The sequence below is a fragment of the Coregonus clupeaformis genome, chromosome 21, assembly GCF_020615455.1.
Source record: "Coregonus clupeaformis isolate EN_2021a chromosome 21, ASM2061545v1, whole genome shotgun sequence".
In the NCBI taxonomy this organism is placed as follows: domain Eukaryota; kingdom Metazoa; phylum Chordata; class Actinopteri; order Salmoniformes; family Salmonidae; genus Coregonus; species Coregonus clupeaformis.
Window position 1 is genome coordinate 50,918,072 of NC_059212.1, and position 22,555 is coordinate 50,940,626.

Sequence of the window (22,555 nt, forward strand, 5' to 3'; positions counted from 1 at the left end):
TTTCGTTAGTTTCCCAAGACCTTTAATAAAATCCTTGTTTTGGTTGAACCTGGTCTCCTTGCACTACTTGAGCAATCCCGCTGAAAGCTGTGTAGCCTCTCGTGACATCACAATTTCTTTGTCAGTGGGCAAACATACAAAATCAGCAGGGGATCAAATACTTTTTTCCCTCACTGTATTTGCTGCTCTGGCACCCCAATGGTGGAACAAGCTCCCCCACGATGCCAGGACAGTGGAGTCACTGACCACCTTCCGGAGACACTTGAAACCCTACCTCTTTAAGGAATACCTGGAATAGTATAAAGCAATCCTTCTACCCCCCCCACCTCCCCCACCCCCCCATAAAAAAAGAAGAAAAAAAGTGGTTGTCCCACTTGCTATCATAAGTTGAATGCACCAATTTGTAAGTCCCTCTGGATAAGAGTGCCTGCTAAATGATGTAAATGTAAAAATGTAAATGTAATGTGTCAAGGCTTAAAAATCCTTCTGTAACCTGTCTTCTCCCCTCCATCTATATTGAAGTATATTTAACAAATTACATCAATAAGGGATCATAGCTTTCACCTGGTCAGTATATGTCATGGAAAGAGCAGGTTTTCCTAATGTTTGGTACACTCAGTGTATAACGTTTTGCAACAACACCCATTTTAATGCACATCTAAAATCTATGTTTAAAAAAATCTGAGAACAGTTATATTTTACACGCACATGAAGGTACCCTAATCAATCATTTCTGATGAAAAAACACAAATGTGAAAAATGGGTGGATATAGCCTTCTGTAGCTAAACCTTGCATATGTGTTTGTGCTTTAAAACCCCTAAGAGAAGACCCTCAATGTAAATCAGTTATAATGCATGTAGTATGCAATAAGAACTTGAAATATATAATGACATTTAGTTTATTTGAAGTTTACATGAAACTGGTTTATCGGCTTTGTTCCCCAGCTGTATCAAACAAGTTCTATACCTTTTTCTATCCTTTAATAAATGCCATACCACATTTTCAGAATGGTTTCATTAGGTTGTGTCGATGAGAATGGAGATGACAATATTAATGGCAATATTTGATCATATATAAACCATGTGTTTTTATGAATGGTTGAATAATATATTTTACGTTTTCACCACAGTGCTTCGTGCATTATGCATCTATAGCCTTTTATGCATTAATAACCATGTGAGCCACTGCATTGCACTGCACTTTCCCCTACATGCAGCCATTGACTAATAACAAAATACGCTTTACGATCTGAATTCTTTATTCAGATCGTAAAACGTCTTCTTTTTTTGTTGTAAACTGATATGGCTATCCTACATGCAGACTAGAATATACTCTGGTATTTGCTGGCCAGTGCTAATTCAAACAAATGTTTAGGGCAGTTGCAGTCTCATTTGTACGGTAACAAATACTTAAGTCATAAATTGAACGGAAGTGCGATTGCAATTTCACACAGGGCATGTTCGATTTATTTTGTATTTTTATTATGAACAACATAAAACCAATACAAAAACAGAAATATACAAACAAGAGCACATAAACCTAACATAGACAGTCGTATTACATGTCAAGATAAATGTTCAATTTGTCAAAAAGTTTTATGGTAACGTTACGTATTGCTTTTTTGTTTTTACACTTACTGATCATTTCAAAATAATGTTTCAATTATATCTTAAACAATGTGAAGAGGGTTTTATTCTCCGCCCACTTCAATTTATGGATAAAGAATCTGCCATGAAAAATAAACAAATTAACAATGAAAATTAAATCGGGGTCCATATCATTTGGATCAAAATAAAACATAATATCAGAGTCTTTGAAATTAACATTAATAGTAGTTTATTTTAAAATAAAATCTTCTAACTCACTCCAAAAATCTTCTGACATAAGAACAGTCCCAAAATAAATGGTTAAGAGTCTCTGGGTCACAACCACAAAATACACATTTGTTATCAATAGCAATTTTTAATCTGTGTACAATGAAGGTCTTTAGAGGGTAGATTGTATGAATGAGTTTGTATTATACTTATTTCACCTTACTAGATACACAATATTTGCCAGAAAACAACGAGACTTTGTTCCAGTTCACTTGTCCTAGGGCGCGTTCGACATAGAGCTCGCCAGCTTGTAGTCCTAAAGCTACGGGGAAAATGAATGGCGAAAGAACAGGGTTTTGGAATAAATGCCCAAAATAAGGTCTGAGGTTAACAAAGGCTTAGGATATCTTATACGTTTTGTTCTATGAGGTAACCGCAGTCAGTTAATATTACCTTTATGAATGATGAAGCCTTTATGTGCTTTTTAAAATTACATACATTCTTCAACATTCACATAAAGTGACGTTAGCTGATGAATAATATTTCATAGAAGAAAACATAAGATCTCCTAAGCCTGTGTTTACCACATACCTTATTTTCGGCGTTTATCCAAAAACCTTACAAAAAAAAAGCCATTCATTTTCTGCCTACAAAAAGACGCCATTACTAGCGAGTCGAGACTGACTGATCTACAAGAACCCTTGCAACATAAATAACTACTCAATATTATTTGTATATCAGTCAGTCACAATTTACCCATGATACATCACGGGTTTGATGCTCTCGAACACTGTCACATTCTTGCCATTTATCAACTGCTACGGATTGTTTATTGCACATTAGCTTGGAAATTGTCAACTATTTACTTAACACAGAGAATACAAATCTGTAATTTGGGCTGGACAAGATGGCCAGCAGCAATTTTCAGGCGCAGTTTCTATCCATTATGGAGGTATTAGCTAAAGCAGCTGTAGCAGAAATAAACAATCGTGTTGATGATAGCTGTGCAGATCTACGTTTGGAAATGACCCAAAGCCAGCGAGATATTGATGTACTGAAAAGGAAGTGTAAAATGATGGAGAACGATCTGAAGACAGGAGGACGAGTCAGGAGAAAAGGTAACGTTAGTTGATGTGTTATTCATAGAAAGTTGATTGCATATGCAAATGTGTGAATAGCCCTAATATTTGACTGAATACAATTATTTTCCCTTTTTTTTTTTTACCCCATGGCATCAGAGAGATCTTCATATCCAGTCAAGATTGTTTTGAACAAGCAGGGGAGTAGCTCACAGCGGAGGGACAAGGACTCTCAACCCCATGTGTGATATATCACCTTTTACAGTTATAGAGACCTGATCTCTTGGATCAATTCTGTCATTGGAATATCAGGAGAATTTACTTATTTCGTGTGATTCATGAGTATGAAAAGCGTTAGATATGTGAAATGGCATATTATTATTATATTATATATTATATATAAACTCCCTCTTTACCTCTGTGACCTGCTCTTCTTCACCGCTAGCAGTTACCAGACCCGGTCTACTAGGTGGTTGCTAATTAAAGTCCCCAGGGCCGTTACTGAGTTAGGCAAGACTGCCTTCTCTATTGTTCACCAGAGGCATGACATTTTCTACAAAGTATGCTTAAACTAGATATACTAGTCTAGTGACACTCAATGACTTTAAAACTCTGGTACAAAACTCTGTTCAGGAGGAGTGTAAATGTTTCCTGTAGGCTGGATCGTATTGCTGTGCTGATTGTGTTGTATGTTTTAAGTGTTGTAATGTATTGATTGCTGCTGCCTTCTTTGCCAGGTCTCCCTTGCAAAAGAGACTGTATCTCAATGGGGTTTTCCTGGTAAAATAAAAATATATGGTGTGTCCAGAGTAATAACCTCAGTCCCCTGTTACAGCCTACAGATGTGGAGCAGAGAGTGGAGACTGAACCCATACTGATCAAAGATGAGGAGACAGCAGAGGACGTGTGGAAGACTGACCCTCAGGAAGAGCTCAGGGTCACTGGAGAGGGTGGGTGAAACCATAAGGGGTACTGCTCTGTCTGTCTATGGAAGACTGTGTGGGTGTTGTGGTATGCATGTTCCAAATTGCTACATTGGTGTTGGGTGTTTTATGTTCTAGCATATGGAGCGCACGGACACACAGTCAGTTCTAAAGCAGTCATGTTTTCCAACTGTTAAGGGTCTTTAATGTTTTTTTTATGTTTATCCCCGAATCTTTAGAGTCTGGTTCCAAGCCTGGGAAACCACCATCCTTTGAACAACGGCACTGTGATGAGGACTTCATCACACAACCCAACATATCTCCTGAAGACTCAGTGGAACATTACCGCAATTCTGATCGTCCAGAGGAACCAGGCACTCCCCGCCTCGTGTCTACAGAGGTGTTCAGCACAGAGCAGCACCGGCCGGACGAGGACTCACTAGAGTTAGTGATGATGAAGGATGAGGAGCTGGATGAGACCACGGCCCTGGCAGGACCTGACCAGTTTGTCATGGATGAGACTGATGGGCAGCTGTGGAACTCTGTGGATCCAGGCAGAGACACTGACCCTGATGGCCACCCAGATTTCTCCTTTCATGCCACAAAAGAGTACTCTCAGAATATCTCAATTTTCCCATCTCATAGTGGGCTGCCATCTGTTCCTAATATGACAGATGATGTAGAGCCATCGCGTCACTCTTCTTTATGGAAACCACATGCTAACATGTTCAGTGCAGCATCACACATGACAAGACATGTCAGTACATTGGCTGATGAGACTAGACAACAGATGCCAGAGGGACAGAGCAGAGAGAGGCTGAACTCAAATAATGACACAAATAGTTTTGCTTTACAGCCAAGGCAGCATCAATACAGGGCTTCAGAATCAAGAGTGAGATTGAGTGAGTGCAAGACGGCGTCAAACACGGCCACCACCTCCACCTCTGGAAACAGCCTGAGTCGCAGTAGTTTTAACATGGTGAAGAGAATGAGGACTCAGTGGAGGTCGGGCGGCACCACCGAGAGGCGTTTCAGCTGCACCTTCTGTGGGAAGAGCTTCCAGCGTTTCTGCCAGCTCAAAGTACACCTCCGGAGTCACACCGGAGAGAAGCCATACACCTGTGAACAGTGTGGCAGGAGTTTCACCAAGCAGTGCAACCTGATCAGACATGCTGTGGTCCACAGCGGGGAGAAGCCCTACAAATGCACACAGTGTGGGAAATGCTTCCCCCAGCGTTCCGGTATGAAGTCACATCAGAAAACTCACATAGGAGAGAGTCCAGTGTCTCAAGACGTGGTACCCGCATACCCTGGGGATCCACACACAAGTTTAATGTTGCCTCAGACCAGATGGAACAAATAGTTAATAATTGCATTGTTTTTTTTGTAACACTTTCTATGTGAAAAATGTGGTACAGAAGGTTTTCTGAGACATTTTGACAAGCTTTCCTCCTAATTGATTTGTGAAATGGTTTTCATGTTTGACTGTTGACCGCTTTTATTTTAACAACCTATTTACAACTGGTAAAGTGTTTTTTGTACCATAAAATCATAAAAAATCATGTTATATTCAATACAATTGATTTAATGAAAGAATCCATCTGTACTTTTAGATCAATATTATACAGTTGCGGCCAAATATATTGTCACCCTTGCACTTTTCCCATTTCTTATAAAATAAGTTGAAATTGAACAACAAAATGTTTGTTCACCGCACCTTGTTATTGGATTTTCAACATTGCAGAACCAATTTTATTTTTGTAAACTTAAGTTTACAATTTTAATTCAGAAAATAAAGACAAATGGCATAGATACAATTATTTGCACCCTGGAGCTAATACTTGGTTACACAGCATTTGGCCAAGATAACTGCAGACAAACGCTTCTTGTAGCCATTAATGAGCTTGCTGCACCTTTCCACTGGCAATTTGGCCCACGTTTTAGCAGAAAACTGCTCTAATTCTTCCATTTTTGAGGGTTGCCCTCCACTAACTGCTGTTTTCAGATCTCGCCATAGGTTTTGGATGTGATTCAGATCTGGACTCTTTGCTGGCCACTCAAACAGTCCAGCATCTCTTGAACCATTCCTGGGTGCTTTTTGATATGTATTTGGGGTCGTTGTCCTGCTGGAAGACCCACAACTTTCAACAGAGATCCAGTTTTTGCACACTGGGTTGAACGTTGGACTCCAAACATCTGATAATCGGCTTAATTTCATGATGCCTCGCGCATGTTCAATGCCCCCAATACCAGAGGCAGCAAAGCAACCCCACAGCATTATCAAACCTCCCCCATCTTTGATCGTAGGGAGGGTGTTTTCTTTTCATATTCTATCATGCAGCTCAATCGACACTACTTGCTATCTTCTTCTACACACTAGCTAATATGCACCAGCCTGTACTGTTGACACCAGGCAGGATGGGTCCAAATCCTGACCTCGCATGACGCAACAGGAACTGGGATTCGTCAGACCAGGCAATGTTTCTCCACTCCTCAATTGTCCAGTGTTGGTGAACGCGTGCCCACTGGAGCCGCTTCGTCTTGTTTTTAAGCTGACAGGAGTGAGACCCGGTGTGGTCGTCTGCTGCAATATCCCATCCGTGACAAGGATTGACAAGTTGTGCATTCCGAGATGCTGTTCTGGCTTGGGGGTAGAAGCTGTTAAGAAGCCTTTTGGACCTAGACTTGGCGCTCCGGTACCGCTTGCCGTGCGGTAGCAGAGAGAACAGTCTATGACTAGGGTGGCTAGAGTCTTTGTTTGGGCCTTCTTCTGACACTGCCTGGTATAGAGGTCCTGGATGGCAGGAAGCTTGGCCCCAGTGATGTACTGGGCCTTACGCACTACCCTCTGTAGTGCCTTGCGGTCGGAGGCCGAGCAGTTGCCATACCAGGCAGTGATGCATCCAGTCAGGATGCTCTCGATGGTGCAGCTGTATAACTTTTTGAGGATCTGAGGACCCATGGCAAATCTTTTCAGTCTCCTGAGGGGGAATAGGCTTTGTCGTGCCCTCTTCACAACTGTCTTGGTGTGTTTGGACCATGATAGTTTGTTGGTGATGTGGACACCAAGGAACTGGAAGGTCTCAACCTGCTCCACTATAGCCCTGTCGATGAGAATGGGGGCGTGCTTGGTCCTCTTTTTCCTGTAGTCCACAATCATCTCCTTTGTCTTGATCACGTTGAGGGAGAGGTTGTTATCCTGGCACCACACGGCCAGGTCTCTGACCTCCTCCCTATAGGCTGTATCATCGTTGTCGGTGATCAGGCCTACCACTGTTGTGTCGTTTCAAACTTAATGATGATGTTGGAGTCGTGCCTGGCCATGCAGTCATGGGTGAACAGGGAGTACATGAGGGGACTGAGCACGCACACCCCTGAGGGGCCCCCGTGTTGAGAATCAGCGTGGCAGATGTGTTGTTACCTACCCTTACCACCTGGGGGCGGCCCGTCAGGAAGTCCAGGATCCAGTTGCAGAGGGAGTTGTTTAGTTCCAGGGTCCTTAGCTTAGTGATGAGCTTTGAGGGCACTATGGTGTTGGACACTGAGCTGTAGTCAATGAATAGCATTCTCACGTTGGTGTTCCTTTTGTCCAGGTGGGAAAGGGCAGTGTGGAGTGCAATAGAGATTGCATCATCTGTGGATCTGTTGGGGGGGAATCCAAATTGGAGTGGGTCTAGAGTTTCTGGGATAATGTTGTTGATGTGAGCCATGACCAGCCTTTCAAAGCACTTCATGGCTACAGACGTGAGTGCTACGGGTCGGTAGTCATTTAGGCAGGTTACCTTAGTGTTCTTGGGCACAGGGACTATGGTTGTCTGTCGCAGCCAGCCGCGACCGGGAGACCCATGGGGCGGTGCACAATTGGCCCAGCGTCGTCCAGGTTAGGGGAGGGTTTGGCCGGCAGGGATGTTGTTGTCCCATCGCGCACTAGCGACTCCTGTGGCGGGCAGTGCACGCTGACTCGGTCGCCAGGTGTATGGTGTTTCCTCCGACACATTGGTGTGGCTGGCTTCCGGGTTAAGCGGGCATTGTGTCAAGAAGCAGTGCGGCTTGGTTGGGTTGTGTTTCAGAGGACGCACGGCTCTCGCCCTTCGTCTCTCCCGTGTCCGTATGGGAGTTGCAGCAATGGGACAAGACTGTAACTACCAATTGGATACCACGAAAAAAAATAAGTCATTTAGCTCGTCTGGTAGGCTCGTGTCACTGGGCAGCTCGCGGCTGTGCTTCCCTTTGTAGTCTGTAATAGTTTGCAAGCCCTGCCACATCCGACGAGCATCAGAGCCGATGTAGTACGATTCAATCTTAGTCCTGTATTGACGCTTTGCCTGTTTGATGGTTCGTCGGAGGGCATAGCGGGATTTCTTATAAGCATATGGGTTAGAGTCCCGTGCCTTGAAAGCGGCAGCTCTACCCTTTAGCTCAGTGCGGATGTTGCCTGTAATCCATGGTTTCTGGTTGGGGTATGTACGTACGGTCACTGTGGGGACGACGTCATCGATGCACTTATTGATGAAGCCAGTGACTGATGTGGTGTACTCCTCAAGCGGAAGAATCCCGGAACATATTCCAGTCTGTGCTAGCAAAACTGTCCTGTAGCTTAGCATCTGCGTCATCTGACCACTTCTTTATTGACCGAAAGCTTCCTGCTTTAGTTTTTGCTTGTAAGCAGGAATCAGGAGGATAGAGTTATGGTCAGATTTGCCAAATGGAGGGCGAGGGAGAGCTTTGTACGTGTCTCTGTGTGTGGTAGAAATGAGGTAAAACAGAGTCCCCAGCCACTAGGAGCGCTGCCTGTGGATGAGCGTTTTCCTGTTTGCTTATGACCTTATACAGCTCATTGAGTGCGGTCTTAGTGCCAGCATCCGTTTGTGGTGGTAAATAGACTGCTACAAAAAACATAGATGAAAACTCTCTTGGTAAATAGTGTGGTCTACAGCTTATCATGAGATACTCTACCTCAGGCGAGCAAAACCTCGAGACTTCCTTAATATTAGATTTCGTGCACCAACTGTTGTTTACAAATATACACAGATCTCCACCCCTTGTCTTACTGGAGGCAGCTGTTCTATCTTGCCGATGCAGCGTATATCCCACCAGCTGTATGTTATCCATGTCGTCGTTCAGCCACGAATCGTTGAAACATAAGATATTACCGTTTTTAAGGTCCCGTTGGTGGGATATCCGTGATTGTAATTAGTCTATTTTGTTATCCAATGATTGTACGTTGGGTAATAGGACTGATGGTAGAGGCAGATTAACCACTCGCCGTCTGATCCTTACAAGGCACCTCGACCTATGTCCCTGATATCTCAGTCTCTTTCTCATGTGAATGATGGGGATTTGGGCCTTGTCGGGTGTCTGAAGAAAATCCTTCGCGTCCGACTCGTTAAAGAAAAAATCTTAGTCCAGTACGAGGTGAGTAATCGCTGTCCTGATATCCAGAAGCTCTTTTCGGTCATAAGAGACGGTGGCAGAAACATTATGTACAAAATAAGTTACAAATAACACAAAAAAGCACACACAATAGCACAATTGGTTAGGAGCCCGTAAAACGGCAGCCATCTCCTCCGGCACCATTCTCTCTATCATGGCACATTCCCCCGTGTATGGCAGGCCTGAATTCCAAACTTGTAATACAGTTAAATGATCTAAAGTAAAGTCACCAAGGAAAGACAATGCACCTGCCAACAAGGTCCGGAGGGCTTGAGGGGATTGTGCCAATTATGTATTGTCCAGTCCCTACACCATTGCCCAGTAAATAGTTTGCTACAAACCTTATAATAATAATAATAATATGCCATTTAGCAGACGCTTTTATCCAAAGCGACTTACAGTCATGCGTGCATACATATTATTATTTTTTGTGTATGGGTGGTCCCGGGGATCGAACCCACTACCTTGGCATTACAAGCGCCGTGCTCTACCAGCTGAGCTACAGAGGACCACCACTTATGCCAAACCTTGCTGCAATAGGAAGCAACTGCTAGATGTATGTACACCTTACTGGCCTTAAACATAATTTTTTGTGAAATGCAACCATTATTTCCTTTAGAGTCTGAAAAGTGGGCAGACATGATGACCAAGTTGGACCACTTCTTTTTTTAGCACTTCCTGCCAGCCCTGTGCAGGTAGAGAAAGAAGAATCCCACTGGTAGGTGGAGAGGTGCTACCCTGGTGTCATGGTGATAATAAATAATTGTGTTTACTTGATTCAGTGATTTACTTGACTTTGAAATGTGTTTAATTCCAGTTACATGATTGAATCTTTTTTTAAATGGCTATAATTGAATTAGCCAATGTTTGAAGCTTGAGCTTTTAATGAACTGTGTTTATAATTCTTGTGAAATGATTGACGCTGGAGACATGCATTTTGATAATTAAATAGTCATTGTTTGGAAAAACATTTATGGTATTATTTTCAGGTAGAAATGATTGATATACTGTACATCACAGAAATATAGGGTTCTCCATTAAGTGTTACAAGTGGTGCTGTACATTGAGGGTTAGACAAATGACAGAGGGTTACACAAATTTAGAAATTCTTACAATAAACAAGACAATTCTTCATTCATGCACATATAGTGGAGGTGGGTAGGGGCACATGATAAGTGTTCCTTAAAACTGGCCCTTGGAAAGTTGAGTACAGGACATACCACAGCTGGTTGACTGAACCTGCGAATGTCAGGGGGATCAGCTATCAAATGTGCTCTAAGCCTGGAAATTGGCTTTCAGGGTATCAGTCTTTGAACCCAGTGTAGAACATGAACCTGGGTTCACACTGGAAACGTTGGAGACAAAACTGTTGGCTTCTTAGTGAGTCATTCTCCTTTGCCAGACAATCTATTTCATCACGCTCTTCCAAAGGCAGGGACTTCTGTGTGTAATCATGATTTGGGAATGGTAGCTCTGCAACATGGTTGGAACTGAAGAAGGAACTGTCAGGATATTTGTGAACTTGGATTTTCTGGTGACAACAGAAGTGGGGATAATGTAGCCTACTTTCATAAGAGATTGGCAGGTGTAAAATAGTTTAAAGATTTGTTAAATGTCAACTATGGACAATTCAGAAACATTTATTACTGTCACGTTTAGAGCACACTTTGGTGTTTTCCGTGATCTATAATATACATTAAGTACGCAAACTTCGTGGCTTTTTGAATATATGTTATATCCTTGCGTATTTGGATGATCCACTCGCAACGGAGTTGTGGGTAGGTAGGGAACCGTTGAAAATAGAGGTTACCAGATTTTTCTCCTCTTGTATGAGGTGTATTCAGGTACACAGCAGTACGACATGCAATCTTTCACTAGCTACCATCACGCAACAACAATGCATTGCCTGGGCTTACTTCCGTGGTTCACCCATAGGATTTCCTGCCTCGCCTTCGTTTCAAAATAGCGCCTGCGTGACTGAAGCGTATACACCCTGGTATTTGCCTTGCCAGTGCTAAACTCTCCCAATTTGGAAGGGCTGTTGCAGTCTCATATTTACGGTAATAAATACTTATGTCACGAGTTGCCAACCGCCGATAAACCCCACTGAAGAAGAAGAAGTACGTCACGAGTTGAACGGAAGTGCGATTGCGCACGCATCTCCAACTTGAAACATTGTTTGCCTTAATCGATCTCTTACATATGCCAAATTGGGCCAATATCAACATTTGCCATTGTGTAAATTAATTGAGTATTTATTGCACATTGGCTAGCTACAAAAATTTTAACATATTTACTTAATAACAGAGAATACTGGGCTGGACAAGATGGCCAGCTGCAATTTTCAGGCGCAGTTGGTATCCGTTATGGAGGTATTAGCTAAAGCAGCGGTAGCAGAAATAAACCAACGTGTAGATGATAGTTGTGCAGTTATACGTTTGGAAATGACCCAAAGCCAGCGAGATATTGATTTACTGAAAAGGAAGTGTCAAATGATGGAGAGCGAGTTGAAGAAGACGCGAGGACGAGTCAGGAGAAAAGGTATATAGATGTGTTGTTATTCATAGTAATTTGATTGCATCATGGAGCAACTGAATAAAAACACGTGTGAATAGCCCTAATATTTGACTGAATATAATTATTTTCCAGTTTTTTACCCCATGGCATCAGAGAGATCTTCATATCCAGTCAAGATAGTTTTGAACAAGCAGAGGAGTAGCTCACAGTGGAGAGACGAAGAGCTGGCTGTTGGAGAGGGCTCTCAACCCGAGGTGTGATACATCACCTTGTACAATTACAGAAATCCAGGGGCCTCATAACTGTTGCATACATTTCACACTAAATATCTGCGTGCGCCATTACTGAAAAGACTGCGCATGTACAAAAATATAGAAATGTATAAACTTAAACTGCGCTCTAGATCAGATGGCATAGAGCAAAATACTTGAAATAGCTTATCTATTTACTACTGTGAAGTGGGCCAATTAAATTAGAGACAGGGAGAATGGTATCTAACTTGTTGTAGGCCTATAGGCTACCTGATGAGTATGAAACCATCACAGAAAAGGTGAGGAATTTATTCTGCAATGATCATGGAAATGAAATAAATAATAGCCTAGGCAATAGATGCCTATTTCTAATTGTTTTATAATACAAAGATAAACAAAATTGATGTTCTCTCTTCTCACTAACGGCAAACGATTGCATCTTGTTATTAACCTGTTATTTGTTATGGACAAACATGCTCTTCTTAACCCCTATTTGCACAAAATACTAGGCTACTTGCCTGCTTGCAATGCAATACTTCAACCACTAGAAACTGCGTAGGCGTGGTCTAAAGTTTGTGGGAAGGTGAGCACATTCTCACGACATGTTCGGTTTTTATAAATGTCAACTTTTGCGTGAAAACTGGTGCACGCATGTTTTGGGGTATATTTTGTACATATGCACGGTTTATAAATGAGGCCTCTGACCTCGGATCAATTCTGTTATTGGAATATCAGGAGAATTTACTGCTTTTGTATGGTTCATGAGTATGAAAATGGTTAGATATGGTTTGTGTCCAGAGTAATAACCTCAGTCCCCTGTTACAGCCTACAGATGTGGAGCAGAGAGAGGAGACTGAACCCATACTGATCAAAGATGAGGAGACAGCAGAGGACGTGTGGAAGGCTGACCCTCAGGAAGAGCTCAGGGTCACTGGAGAGGGTGGGTGTGACCATAAGGGGTACTGCTCTGTCTGTCTATGGAAGACTGTGTGGGTGTGGTGGTATGCACGTCCCAAATTGCTACATTAGTGTTGGGTGTTTTATGTTCTGGCATATGGAGCACACGGACACACAGTCAGTTCTAAAGCAGTCATGTTTTCCAACTGTTAAGGGTCTTTTGTAATGTTTATTTAATGTTTATCCCCAAATCTTTAGAGTCTGGTTCCAAGCCTGGGAAACCACTATCTTTTGAACAACGGCACTGTGATGAGGACTTTATCACACAACCCAACATATCTCCCGAAGACTCAGTGGAACATTACCCCAATTCTGATTGTTCAGAGGAACCAGGCACACCCCGGCTCACATCTACAGAGGTGTTCAGCACAGAGCAACACCGGCCAGCCGAGGACAAAGACTCACTAGACCTAGTGATGGTGAAGGATGAGAAAGAGGAGGAGCTAGATCAGACCACAGCCCTGGCAGGACCTGACCAGTTTGTTATGGATGAGACTGATGGGCAGCTGTGGACCTCTGTGGATCCAGGCAGAGACACTGACCCTGATGGCCACCCAGATTTCTCCTTTCATTCCACAGAAGAGTACTCTCAGAATATCTCGATTTTCCCATCTTGTAGTAGGCTGCCATCTGTTCCTACTATGACAGATGATGTAGGGCCATCGCTTCACTCTTCTATAGTGAAACCACATGCTAATATGTTCAGTGCAGCAGCACACATGAAAAGACATATCAGGACAATGGCTGATATGACTAGACAACAGATGCCAGAGGGACAGAGCAGCGAGAGGCTGAACTCAAATAATGAAGGAAATAGTTTAGCCCTACAGCCAAGGCAGCATCAACACACTGCTTCAGAATCAACAGTGAGATTGAGTGAATGCATGACAGGGTCAAACATGGCCACCACCTCCACCTTCTCTGGATACAGCCTGAGTCACAGTAGTTTTAACATGGTGAAGAGAATGAGGACTCAGTGGAGGTCGGGTGGCACCACCGAGAGGCGTTTCAGCTGCACCTTCTGTGGGAAGAGCTTCCAGCGTTTCTGCCAGCTCAAAGTACACCTCCGGAGTCACACCGGCGAGAAACCGTACACCTGCGAACAGTGTGGCAGGAGTTTCACCCAGCAGTGCAACCTGATCAGACATGCTGTGGTCCACAGCGGGGAGAAGCCCTTCAAGTGCACACAGTGTGGGAAATGCTTCACCCAGCGCTCTAGCATGAAGTCACATCAGAAAACTCACATAGGAGAGAGTCCAGTGTCTCAATACGTGGTACCCGCATACCCTGGGGATCCACACACAAGTTTAAAGCGCAACTGAAGGCAATAAACATCTTCTGATATAAAAAGGCCTATGTAGCACCGATATGAGTCAGAAACATTTATTCTATTGTCAAAATAGACTACAAATTGTAAATAGGATAATTTTGTTCATAAATTCAGTCTCGTCCAAAACAGAGTTTTGTAAGTGAGTTCGTTATAACTTACTTTAGGGTTGGGTTTTGATTTCAACAATGCTCACTTGCCCACTAACACTGGATACACAGCTGCGGTGATTGCGCTCTATCCAATCCACCGCAGAACACACATGGTGAGACACACCTGCCCATCTCACTTTGTTTACACTTTGTTTAACCTGAGAAATACTGCGTCAAACACCTTAGCTATATGTAAAATTACACAACTAAAACATCCTCTGCAAAAATGTCCAAATTAGACTTCTTGAGTTATCTTAGATTCATTCTGAGTATTTTGAGGAAGTAATACCAGCATCGTTCCTATGGTGTCTCATGGGGGAGAAACATCATTAACTGCCACATCGAACCCCACCCCCAAGTCTGAAATCTCGTTTTTTTCTTAATGAGCAACAGAGAAACTTGGAATTACTGCGTTCAGTCGCTCTTTAATGTTGTCTCAGACCAGATTAAACAAATAGTTAATAATTGCATAGTTTTTCTGTAACACTTTCTATGTGAAAATGTGGTACAGAAGGTATTTTGACAAGCTTTTCCTCCTAATTGATTTGTGAAATGGTTTTCATGTTTGACTGTTGACGGCTCCTCACTTTCATTTCAACAACCTATTTACAACTGGTAACGTGTACTTGTGCCACAAAATCATAAAAACCATGCTATATTCAATAAAACTGATTGAATGAAAGAGTCAATCTGCCAGAATGAAAGGTTTTAGCTTCACTGTCCAAATAAATAGTAGGGGAGTGTTTATAAATGTGCCTTAAAACCCTAAGGTGAAGAACCTCAGCTATAATGCATCAATAGTTACTTGAAGTATATCATAAAATGAAGTTTACATGAAACTAGTTTATGGTCTTTGTACGCCAGCTGTGTTTCAAACAAGTTATATACCTTTTTCTATCCTTTAATAAATACCATACCACATTTTCAGAATGGTTTCATTAGGTTGTGTCAATGAGAATGGAGATGACAATATCAAAGCTGCACACACATACAATTATGTCAATTGTGGCCACCTCCCTGTTTTCCATTTCATCCCGCAGAGTCTTCACAAACTAAAGAGGAAGTAGCCCATCAAGAATATGGAACCTCCCCTTCAAGATGCCGATCACCTGCTTTATAACAAAATGCACATCAATATTTTCATAATATTATTTAAGTTCATGAAATATGTCTTATAGCCTTTCAACATAGTTTTGTCTTTTGGAACTACGACAGCCAACGCTCCTCCCTGTTCAACCTATAACATCCTGACTCTTCTCCACTCTGCTGTTCTCGGGCGGGTTCAGCAAGATGCAACGTTTTAAAACATTTGGTGTGGCTGCGTTCAGTCATTATCGTTCTGGCCTTTGGAACCAACCTGGTCTAAGAGCATTTCGTATTCTGTACGTAAATCCGAGACACTCCATTTAGTATGATATGTTACATTTTGTATGGTATGTGATAATTTGTGGATGTCCATCACTCATTTCAAATGCTATGTGTAAGGGTTGGTGTGAGATGTGACCCAGGTGCGGTGCAGGATAGACAGTAGGCAGAGATGGTGAAACAAGGATCTTTACTGATGGTCCAAAAACCAGGATACAAAATAACGGACTTTACACGAAAAAGAAAGCCGGAACAAATAAGACTAAAAAAAACAGGCTGCCAGCCAAAATATGAAATACTAACTGTGACTGAAATAATAACTAAACAGGGAGAACACTTCTCACGTACCTGTCCATACGTCCCGCGATCAGACACTGATTAGTACTACTTGGCATAGTGAAACTAGCAGAGAAAACTGAGCAAGGGAAGGGAGGGCATAAATACACAGGTGAACAGGTAGACACAGGTGACACCAATAGGATCATGATAAGTCCAGACTGTGAGTGAGGAGGTGCCTAAGGTTGTCGGAGGATGACACCTAGTCGGTCACTCCGGAACTGCGACCCCCCCCTGTAACAGATATGTTTCAAATTACAATAAAATGTTAAGAATTTTCTAAACGTACAATATTTTACAAATGTTCAAAACTTATGATATGTTACAAATTCTAATTAGGTGGTTAACATTAACTAGCTGGCCAATGTTAGCTAGGCTAGGGGTTAAGGTTAGGGTTAAGTTTAGGAGTTAAATTAAAGGGTTAGGGGAAGGATTCGCTTAAAGGCTTAAGGTTAGGGGAAGGGCTAACTAACATGCTAAGTAGTTGCAAAGTAGTAAGTAGTTGAAACGTTGCTAAAATGCTAAACTTGTCCTTGATGAGATTCGAACTCGCAACATTTCATGTTATACGTCCACCCCGAACAACCACCCTACTTTTGTTTTTGCCTTAAGTAACCTTCTGTCTTATGTAACCATACCAAACATAACATATCATACTAATTTGAGTGTCCCGGATTAACTATGTTATGTCTAGTCTATGAGACCAGGCTGTTGGAACAGCCTGCTGGAGGATCTGAGGGCCTCAGAGACAATAGACATTTTAATTTTATTTGCTTTAATAAATTGTATTTATCTTATTTATTTTCCTTCCAACAGTCTCTCTGGTTTCACTGTTGTTTTATTGTCCTATTATTATTTTGATATGTTCAGTTTCATTTTACCATTTAAATTTGTCTAGATCATCTATCTTATCTTTGTCATTTTTATTTATTATTTAACTTTTTGTTTTAAGAACTTTGAAATGCATTAACTTGTAAAAAAATGTGCTCTATAAATAAAGTTTGATTTGACATAGAATTACGCCATTCCGTAGAACAAACATGTCTTTCTAACATGTAGAAATAAGGAATCCATAGGAGTCCTTCCTCTTCTTCAAACACCAAGACAGTAGCGTCATCATCATCAGGAACCTGCTTCCTGGATGCTATTGGATGTCTTTCCTCTTAGCTCGTCCATTGGAAAACGCCTAGTTTCGTGTCTATAAAGATTTGTCTAACATTCACTTTGCAATGTTAAAAATCTAACAACAAGGTGTGGAGACCAAAGTTAAAAAATAAAATAAAAAGTAAAAAAACGTACTTTAGAAGAAATAGGAAACTATTTCAGAAAAGTGCAAGGTTGTCAATATATTTGTCTGGCACTGTAAATTCAGGATATCAGGATGGTCAGACTTGGCTAGTTTGTTGCAACATCAGGCAGACTCTAATCGTCACTTGGGTGTGCGAGTCCCATTAGGATAGCCATCGCAGGCCTCTACATCAATTCCTTCCTTGTATTAACTGTTTTCACTTGTTTCCACAGAGAATAAATATTTCCATATTCCCTAATAAGGATATCAGAAGCATCAGAAATATATTTCAGCAAGGTAAATAATGACATATTGACTTTATTTTATCAAAGATCAAGAGTTGCTGTTTTGGATGACTGATATGAATTACAATTATGACAGAGTGCTTCCTTGTGTATCCACATGATAAACTAATGTTCTGTCATCGTTCAATTCTAGAGTCAGTGATCCATTTTCAGATCAAATTGTTTTAGAAGAAGAAGGCTGTCTTGTGATAGCGTGGTCAGCATAATGTTTAAACACATTTCTAATGTACAGTATTTAGCCAAAATGCTGGTTGCCTCTGCCAGTATAGCGAAGAATGGTTGCTCATGGTCACATGACTTCAAAATCAATGTCTGCCCTCGGCCCAAGAGGGAATTTCCTCTTGGTTTCGTGGTAAGACGTTGGTTTCTCCTGCGGTAGACTCAGGGTTTGTATCCCCTCTGTCACACCAGGAAGCTGAAACTTCCAGCAAGGCAATAACCCCAAGCACACATCAAAATCACAATTTTGCAATTCCCAATTGTTGGTCAAAAGTAGTGCACTATAGAAGGAATAGGGTGCCATTTGGGAAGTACACCTAGCCTGTCTGGGCATTTTTTATTGAGAAATGTGATTAAAATTCAACCGCTAAACTGTCACGCAGGCTGTCAGATAGAAAATTACTATTGCCATAGTCAAAGCAGGGGAAAATTAAACATAGCTGCAGAACGAATAGATGAAAAGTGTTCATTCAAACAGAGCAGCCACGAAGGCGCGCGTATCCCCCTTAGCAGGGGGTGAGTCTTACCGTCATTGAGGAACCGCTGGGACAGGATTGCTCCCACTGCAACGTCTGAAGCATCCAACTCCACAATGAACGGGCAGGGATGGATCAGGATGCCCGAGGACCGGGGCCGATGTAAAGCGCCGCTTCAGTGTATCAAATGCGTTCCCCGCTTCCGGGGTCCAGGCGAAGGAGCGTACGCTCGTCTGGGTGAGGGCTGTCAGGAGGGCGGCTAGGGACTAGGGAGCTAAAATTGCGAATAAATCGCCAATAAAAATTAGCAAACCCTAAACTGTTGAAGTTGCTTGAGGGATGAGGGCTGGGGCCAATCCAGTACCGCGCTGACCTTGGCTGGGTCCATCTGTAGGTCCCAATGGGTGACGATGAACCCCAGGAAGGAGACTGTCTCAGTGTGGAACACACACTTCTCCGCCTTGACGTAGAGCTGGTGACGGAGAAGGCATTGGAGGACCTGCCGAACGTGCTGCTGGTGTTCACTCATGTCCTTCGAAAATATGAGGATGTCATCCAAATACACGAAGACGCTGTAATCGAGGAGGTCCCGGAGCACGTCATTGACCAACGCTAGACCAAACGGCATGACTTGGTACTCGTAATGCCCACTGGGATGTGTTAAACGCTGTCTTCAATATGTTCAGTTTCATTTTACCATTTAAATGTGTCTAGATCATCTATCTTATCTTTGTCATTTTTATTTATTTATTATTTAACTTTTTGTTTTAAGAACTTTGAAATGCATTAACTTGTAAAAAAAAATGTGCTCTATAAACAAAGTTTGATTTGACATAGAATTACACCATACCATCGCTGCAGAATGGATGTGTGGAATATCACTGGGTGTGGAATAGATTCAAAGTGTTAATTCAAACAGAGATGAACGCAACATGTAAAGTGTTGGTCCCATATTTCATGAGCTGAAATAAAAGATCCCAGAAATGTTCCCTACTCACAAAACGTTTATTTCTCTCAAATGTTGAGCACAAATTTGTTTACATCTCTGTTAGTGAGCATTTCTCCTATGCCAAAATAATCCATCCACCTGACAGGTGTGGCATATCAAGAAGCTGATTAAACAGCATGATCATTACACAGGTGCACCTTGTACAGTTTTGCCACACAACACAATCCACAGATGTCTCGAGTTTTGAGGGAGCGTGCCATTGTCATGCTGACTGCAGGAATGTCCACCAGAACTGTTGCCAGAGAATGTAATGTTCATTTCTCTACCATAAACCGCCTCCAACGTCGTTTTAGAGAATTTGGCAGTACGTCCAACCGGCCTCACAATCGCAGACCACGTGTATGGCGTCGTGTGGGCGAGCGGTTTGCTGATGTCAGCGTTGTGAACATAGTGCCCCATGGTGGCGGTGGGGTTATGGTATGGGAAGGCATAAGCTATGGACAACGAACAAAATTGCATTTTATTGATGTCAATTTGAATGGACAGAGATACCGTGACGAGATCCTGAGGCCCATTGTCGTGCCATCACCTCATGTTTCAGCATGATAATGCATGGTCACATGTCGCAAGGATCTCCAACCACCCAAGCCATAGACCATCCTCTGCTTCCTCACGGCAAGCGGTACCGGTGCATCAAGTCTGGCACCAACAGGCTCTTGAACAGCTTCTATCCTCAAGCAATAAGACTGATAAATAGCTAACAAAATAGCTACACAGACTATCTGAGTTAACCTTGTATCCTCATTGACCTTTTTATTTGTCTCTATACACACTCACACACACTCACGTCATCATCTGCTCACTCACACATAACATGCACATACATTTATACTGACTCTACACACATGCACACCCACTCACATACAAGCTGCTGCTACTCTGTTTATCTTATATCCTGTTGCCTAGTCACCTTACCCCTATACATATCTACCTCCATCACTCCAGTATCCCTGCACATTGTATATATGGTATTGGAACTGACCCTGTATATAGAATGCTTGCTTACTTACTGTGTTCTAAATATTTGTTCCTAATTCTCGTGTAAAAAAAAAAAAAGTGTACTACACTGTTATTGATTATTGCATTGTTGGGTTTTGAGTTTGCAAGAAATGCATTTCACTCTACTTGTGCATGTGACATTACAACTTCAAACTTGATCTGCACACAATTTCTGGAAGCTGAAAATGTCCCAGTTCTTCCATGGCCTGCATACTCACCAGACACAAGTTTGGAATGCTCTGGATCGACGTGTACAACAGCTTGTTCCAGTTGCCGCCAATATCTAGCAACTTTGCACAGCCATTGAAGAGGAGTGAAACATTCCACAGTCCACAATCAACAGCCTGATAAACTATTCAAAGGAGATTTGTCCCACAGATACTGATTGGTTTTCTGATCCACGCCCCTACCTTTTTAAAGGTATCTGACCAACAGATGCATATCTGTATTCCCAGTCATGTGAAATCCATAGATTAGGGCCTAATGAATTTATTTTAATTGATTGATAAATCACAGAAAGCACTGGGCTAGGCTGAAACACCTGCATTTCGGAGCTGCCTTACTCAAGACAGCAAAAAAGAGACCAAGTTTGTATGTGGCTTTATAAACTCAAAGATTTTTTTTGTGACATTGTTTGCAAACTGATATGCGACACGTATTAATGCCAAAATAACATGCAAAACAGGCAACAAACAGGTGGGGCTCAAAACCTGTGGGGCTCTGCCCCACCTGCCATGAATGACGGGTTGCCACTGTACAGTATATACTGTAGGTCTATGGAGCAGGCAGCTACACTGTAAAAATAGAAAGTCTCAAAACACCATGATTGCGTAATGAAACCATGAAAAGTAGTGCACCTAAACTGAGATCTGGTGTTTGGAGGGTGTTGGAATGTAAACCCAATATAAATGTTTTAATGCACAGAATGTGTTTTAAAACATAAATGAAGTACTCTGAAACACCCAATGTGGTTCTTCAACCTTAATATTGGTGTTTTTAAGAGAGTGTTGTGAAAACACTGAGGGTTTCAGTGCATGTAAAAGGGGAGTATATAATTCAATGGTTTAGAAATGCAAATGGTTTATATCCCAAATAATGATTTATATAAGGGCCTATGGAGAATATTACCACCTGGGGGCGGCCTTCAGGAATTCCAGGATCCAGTTGCAGAGGGAGGTATTTAGTCCCAGGGTCCTTAGCTTAGTGATGAGCTTTGTGGGCACTATGGTGTTGAACGCTGAGCTGTAGTCAATGAACAGCATTCTCACATAGGTGTTCCTTTTGTCCAGGTGGGAAAAGGCAGTGTGGAGTGCGATTGAGATTGCGTCATCTGTGGATCTGTTGGGGCGGTATGCGAATTGGAGTGGGTCTAGAGTTTCCGGGATGATGGTGTTGATGTGAGTCATGACCAGCCTTTCAAAGCACTTCATGGCTACCGACGTGAGTGCTACAGGGCGGTAGTCATTTAGGCAGGTTACCTTCGCTTTCTTGGGCACAGGGACTATGGTGGTCTGCTTGAAACATGTAGGTATTACAGACTCGGTCAGGGAGAGGTTGAAAATATCAGTGAAGACACTTGCCAGTTGGTCCGTGCATGCTCTGAGTACACGTCCTGGTAATCCGTCTGGCCCCGCGGCCTTGTGAATGTTGACCTGTTTAAAGGTCTTGCTCACATCGGCTATGGAGAGCGTGATCACACAGACATCCGGAACAGCTGGTGCTCTCATGCATGCTTCGGTGTTGCTTGCCTCGAAGCGAGCATAAAAGGCATTTAGCCCGTCTGGTAGGCTCGCGTCACTGGGCAGCTCACGGCTGGGTTCCTCTCCCTCCTCCTTCAGTGCTGTTATCTGTGCCATGTGTGCCTCTCCCTCCTCCTTCACTGCATTTAGCTGTGCCATGTGTTCCTCTCTCTCTCCTCCTTAAGTTCTCTCACCTCAGTCTGGAGTGCAGCCAGCTCTCTCAGACAGCCGTCCATCTCCACCTTCAGCCCTCCGGGTCTTGTTGGGGGGGTGTTGTTGTGCTGGTCTGTTTTATGGGTCTGTTCTGTCTGGATTGTGTGGACTAGCTCTCTGAGCTCCACCATGTCTCTCTCCAGTTCTGTGAA

The 22,555-nt window shown here is 42.5% G+C and overlaps 2 protein-coding genes across 2 annotated transcripts; both read left to right on the top strand.

Moving 5' to 3' along the window:
* Nucleotides 1–3,684: 3,684 nt before the first annotated feature.
* LOC121535605 (zinc finger protein 22-like) lies at nucleotides 3,685–6,256 on the top strand. Its single transcript, XM_041842831.2, has 2 exons — nucleotides 3,685–3,844; nucleotides 4,057–6,256. The coding sequence occupies exon 2, from the start codon at nucleotides 4,269–4,271 to the stop codon at nucleotides 5,178–5,180; it is 912 nt and encodes a 303-aa protein (XP_041698765.2). The 5' UTR covers nucleotides 3,685–3,844; nucleotides 4,057–4,268; the 3' UTR covers nucleotides 5,181–6,256.
* A 3,977-nt stretch (nucleotides 6,257–10,233) lies between these two features.
* LOC121535597 (zinc finger protein 263) lies at nucleotides 10,234–15,486 on the top strand. The gene is made up of 4 exons (XM_041842815.2): nucleotides 10,234–11,791; nucleotides 11,900–12,021; nucleotides 12,844–12,958; nucleotides 13,174–15,486. The coding sequence occupies exons 1-4, from the start codon at nucleotides 11,578–11,580 to the stop codon at nucleotides 14,295–14,297; spliced, it is 1,575 nt and encodes a 524-aa protein (XP_041698749.1). The 5' UTR covers nucleotides 10,234–11,577; the 3' UTR covers nucleotides 14,298–15,486.
* Nucleotides 15,487–22,555: the final 7,069 nt, after the last annotated feature.